Source organism: Puntigrus tetrazona, chromosome 18 (assembly GCF_018831695.1).
Source record: "Puntigrus tetrazona isolate hp1 chromosome 18, ASM1883169v1, whole genome shotgun sequence".
NCBI lineage: Eukaryota > Metazoa > Chordata > Actinopteri > Cypriniformes > Cyprinidae > Puntigrus > Puntigrus tetrazona.
The window spans coordinates 16,449,462-16,454,461 of NC_056716.1; the positions used below are offsets into that span (position 1 = coordinate 16,449,462).

At 43.8% G+C, this 5,000-nt stretch overlaps 2 protein-coding genes across 7 annotated transcripts in view; one reads left to right on the plus strand and one right to left on the minus strand.

The window, feature by feature from the left end:
• Positions 1-2,657, plus strand: part of usp8 (ubiquitin specific peptidase 8) — a 9,639-nt gene extending 6,982 nt beyond the window's left edge. For both annotated transcript variants that reach the window (XM_043264278.1, XM_043264279.1), the window contains exons 14-19: positions 33-254; positions 346-556; positions 629-865; positions 1,120-1,262; positions 1,357-1,489; positions 1,791-2,657. In XM_043264278.1, coding sequence (XP_043120213.1) covers positions 33-254; positions 346-556; positions 629-865; positions 1,120-1,262; positions 1,357-1,489; positions 1,791-1,949 — 1,105 coding nt within the window. In that variant the 3' untranslated portion in view covers positions 1,950-2,657. The remainder of the gene's footprint in view (positions 1-32; positions 255-345; positions 557-628; positions 866-1,119; positions 1,263-1,356; positions 1,490-1,790) is intronic.
• trpm7 (transient receptor potential cation channel, subfamily M, member 7) overlaps positions 1-5,000 on the minus strand; it is a 36,418-nt gene that overhangs the window by 3,203 nt on the left and 28,215 nt on the right. For 3 of the 5 annotated variants that reach the window (XM_043264277.1, XM_043264271.1, XM_043264275.1), the window contains one exon: positions 4,536-5,000. This exon is cut by the window's right edge. The exons of the other annotated variants lie outside the window; for them this stretch is intronic. The gene's annotated coding sequence lies outside the window, so the exon portion shown is untranslated. Of the gene's footprint in view, positions 1-4,535 lie in introns of those variants that run through there. 5 annotated transcript variants of the gene reach the window in all.

Consider the following 5,000-nt stretch of genomic DNA (forward strand, 5'->3'; position numbering starts at 1 on the left):
CACACAAGATCTGATGTGTGTTTGTGTCTCAGGCCGCTGACCGCCGCTGCGTACACTAAGGTGGAGATCACTCGTCCGTCTGCAGCGAAGATCCGGAACCTGAACCCGGTGTTTGGGGGTCAGGGGCCGTTGCTAACGGGCCTCCGTAACCTCGGCAACACCTGCTACATGAACTCCATCCTCCAGTGTCTGTGTAACACAGTCGCCATGGCGGAGTACTTCAACCGGAACTACTATCAGGACGACATTAACCGGTAACCCCTCAAACACCACCGATTAAACCATCAGAGAGCTTAGAGTGACCCTGAGGGAGTGTGTGTGTGTGTGTGTGTGTGTGTGTCGCAGGGCCAATATTCTGGGTCATAAGGGCGAGGTGGCCGAGGAGTTCAGCGTCATCATGAAGGCGCTGTGGTCAGGACAGTATAAAATGATCAGCCCGCAGGATTTTAAAGGCACCATCTGTAAGATCAACAACCGCTTCTCCAGCTACGAGCACCAGGACTCTCAGGAGCTGCTGCTGTTCCTGATGGACGGCCTTCACGAGGACCTCAACAAGGTACGGCGTCCAGAGCCTGTTCTCCTGAGTCAGGCCTCACGTAAACACACACTCTCTCTCGTTCTCTGTCAGGCGGATAAACGGCGCGGCTATAAGGAGGAGGACATCGATCATCTGGACGACGTGAGCGCTGCGGAGCTGGCCTGGTCCAAACACAAGCTCCTGAACGAGTCCATCATCGTGGCTCTGTTTCAGGGTCAGTTCAAGTCTACGGTCCAGTGTATGAGCTGCCAGCACAAGTCACGCACCTTCGAGACCTTCATGTACCTGACTCTGGAGATGACCCCCAGCAGCAAGTGCTCTCTACAGGTCACACACACTCCTACACTCACTCACACACACACACACACACACACACACACACTCTCTCACCCACACACTCTTTCTCTCACACACACACACACACACACACACACACACACACACACACACTTTCACACTCACTATCTCACACTCAAATGAATATTATCAATATTTTAAATGATAAGTATGAAATAAATGTTTAGATTGATCTTATGAGGTTATGAAGACTGTAGAGTGATGGTCTGTGTGTGTTTGTACAGGACTGTCTGAAGCTCTTCTCTAAAGAGGAGCGTCTGACCGACAGCAACCGCTTCTACTGCCGCCACTGCAAGACTCACCGAGACGCCATCAAGAAGATGCAGATCTGGAAAGTTCCGCCCATTTTACTCGTACACTTGAAACGGTGAGTGAGGTGCAGCACCCCGACACAGGGCTCAGATCTCTCCTGAAGCAGCGTCTGAATGCTGTGTGTGTGTGTGTGTGTGTGTGTGTGTAAGGTTTAAATACGACGGCCGCTGGAGAGAGAAGCTGCAGACGCTGGTAGACTTTCCTCTGGATAACCTGGACCTCACACAGTACGTGATCGGACCCAAACAGAACCTGAAGAAGTACCACCTGTACGCTGTGTCTGTGAGTATAAACACACACACACACACACACACACACACACACACACACACACAGACCTCTACTGATTTTCTAGCAGGTTAGCAGTATTTTCTCTCCTCATCACACAACACTAGATCTACATCAGAACTATTTCTGTCTGATTTATAAACCTCTTTATCTCGTGACGACCGCTCAAACATCTCACTAGTGGGTCGTCCTGATCCCTCGCTATATAAGAGACCACATTTACATCCTCACGAGTGGAGTTACACACACACACACACACACAAGCGTGGTGCGTGACGTCTGGTCTGGTCTGCAGAATCATTACGGAGGGATGGACGGTGGTCACTACACAGCTTACTGTAAGAATCCTGTGAAGCAGCGCTGGTTCAAGTTCGACGATCACGAGGTGTCTGACATCTCCGCCTCCTCCGTCCGCTCGGCTGCCGCCTACATCTTCTTCTACTCCTCTCTATGAGGGTCGGCGATGGGTCGTAACCATGGCGACGGGAGATTGATGCATGTCTGACATGCAGCTATGGGTGGAGCTAAAGCCCTTTGCTTGAAGACTGATGGACACTTCTGCTGAGGGAACGTCCTCTCTCTCTCTCTCTCTCTCTCTCTCTCTCTCTATGTCTCTCTCTCTATGTCTCTCTCTCAGTGGGCGGTTCAGGGGCGTCTGTAGCAGGAGTCTGAACACAGGAGCCTCGTCCCGCTCTGGACCGTGTGAGATTAGACGTCCATATATGCACACTATAATCTAAGCCGCTCATTAGACGTGCACCTGATGCTTAGGGAGATGCGTTTCATTTATTTATATGGTGACCAAATATGACGGGTGCTGCCGGATCGAAGGCGAGGAATCACTCACAGACTCACTGGTGTTTGTTCACACCGCTTGGGCCCCGCTCTCTGTAGGCTAGTGTTCAGGGACCCGCTAACCTCCGCAGCGCAGTAACCCTCATCGACTGAGAGGACCCGATCGCAGCGGCCCCGGGGCCTTCATATCACACAGCTGTGTCTCTGTACTAATACTCATCTGAATCAGAACGGCTGCGGCATGAGCTTCTGATGGACTGACTCGTTCTCTCACCTGTTTCTTATAATATTAAGCGCATTCTTTAAATCCATGTATTAGCCTATAAACCTTATACATGCATAAATAAAACAGAAGTAACACACGTGCTCTTTGAGTCTTGTCTTGTGTTTACGGTATGAGCGTGTCTGGACAGGATTATAAAAAAGATTTAATACGGTATCATTGATTGGAAGAGCTTGCATTTGAAGCTAATGTAAAATAATTCATTTTTTAGTGACTATAAACAGTATAACAGTTTATAATTGATCTGTTTCAGTAAATGTTTTCTAGTATGAATCGGATATAATGACTTGCCATTAATGTTTATAATAAGATAGATGAGAAGAAAATTCATACAACAGCAAGAGATGCTCTAAAAAGTTGTTTCTACAAAAACAGTCTACAGTTCTGCTGCTAAACCAACCAGCAGATAAATCAGCTTTAAGAAACACAACTAGTCAATTAATAACCCTGAGACATGAAGAATTAAAATGATGTGTTCAAAAATCAGCTGAATGTTTGATCTCCAGCTGCATGGAATCTAATGTGTGTGAAAGTCACGCAGATTTAACTCTAGTTTCATTGTTTCAGATCACATGCTGTGTGTGTGTGTGTGTGTGTGTGTGTGTACCTGCTGAGAATGTGTGTGGTGTTTCTTGGGTTCTGCTTCACAGTGACCCGGCGGCTCCTGCTGACCTCTTGACCTTCATCTGATGAAGACAAATCAAACTTTCATTCAGATCCATGTCGTCTCACAAGAAACCACACAAACTAGACTAGTTACCTTCTAGCGCTGACCAGCGTCCGGCAGAAACAGCGTGTCGCTCAGTGTCCTGAAATCATAATATTACTAAGAAGTGTACTATGGCAAGCTGTAATTTACTACAGGATTAATTTCAAGGCACATGCATTCAAGTGTCATTTGGTCCAAATTAACTTTAATAAAAGAGATTAAAACAGTTATTGATAGGTGAGAAGTTCTAATAATACACAGGTTTTTGAACCTTTAGCGGGTTTTTGTTGCCATTAGTGCTATATGTCAGAGAAACGTTAATAAAAGCAGTATATGGTTTGGTTTGGTTGTGTTTTCTGTCTAAACGTCACTTACCTGATTGTTTGGACCCGGATGTTTTTATTCACATGAATCTAAAAGGAAAATCTTTTCGCGGTTTTTCTCCGTCGATCTTATAACACAGATTCTGACAGGATTTTTTTCCTGAGGCGAGCTACTTTTAAGGTCACAAATACATAACGTTACTAAAGAATAAATAGTATAAAAATACAAAATTAATGCGGAGCGCCTGGAACAGTTAATACCCTTAAACGCTGGATTCTGTATTAATCATTTTACGTGAAACATTTAGTTGAGATCTGACTTTTTTTTGGTCTCCATTTGAACAGATAAACCGCGCTAAAATAAAAAAATTACTTAAGAAAAATTACTTTTTAGAAAAAAATTAAGTTTAATCTCCCGCGTTTTACGGTTGCTATGGAGATCTCAGGGGAACAGTCACACGATTCGCGCGCTTTATTTTAAAATGCCGATGTTTACGAAAGCAGTGTGTATAAATTTAAAATATAATCACAAATTACGATAAAACTATAACTACGGTTTAACCTAGGCATCACTTTTTTCGTCAGTAATTATTCTTATTAACATATGAACAATAAAAACACTGGCAGCTAAAGAGAATCGGACTCGAGCTCCATCATAAAAAGGCAGAAAATAAAAATACACGTTAAAGTTTAAATGTTGGTATGAATTCCCAAATTTACCGAGTGCTGTATAATTAGGAAACAGTAGAATTAGTTAAGTGTTTCAAGTAAACCCAACAAAAATGCTAGTAAGACCGTAAACATCAGTCAAGGGTCAGATGAACACTAACTCTTCAACACATCATCAGCATAAAAACCCCACAGAAACACGACAGAAGCTGAAGCTGAACGATCTTCAGACAGAGAGAAAACGTATGAATGACCTTTGCATGATTTTTCAGTGTTTTATTAAATATACAGTAAAAAAAAAAGTGTACAGATCCATTAATATAATATCCCCAGCATCAAATATTCTCACGTTTCATCTGATAGCATCGCGCCAGATAAATGTATCTATGAGATACACCAGAATAACACTCCGACAGTAGAGGACGACCGTACCGCTGTAACATGAGAAAGGTCTTGACTGCATGGACTGGTTTCAGTGGTCAGCACAGTGAGAGCACACACACCGCGCCGTCTTTGCATTGCAATCTGCCCATAATCCACACGAGATTCAATAGATGCATTCATACAGCTCTGTACATAAAAACATTCTCTTGGCATACAGCTCTGTACAAAATCTGATAATAGTATAATGAGCACATGTTCTTTCCAAAAGGTGACAGACATAACATGTAAAATTGCTTTTATTTTATACAAGGCAACTTGTAGTTTAGAATAAATATTTAACTC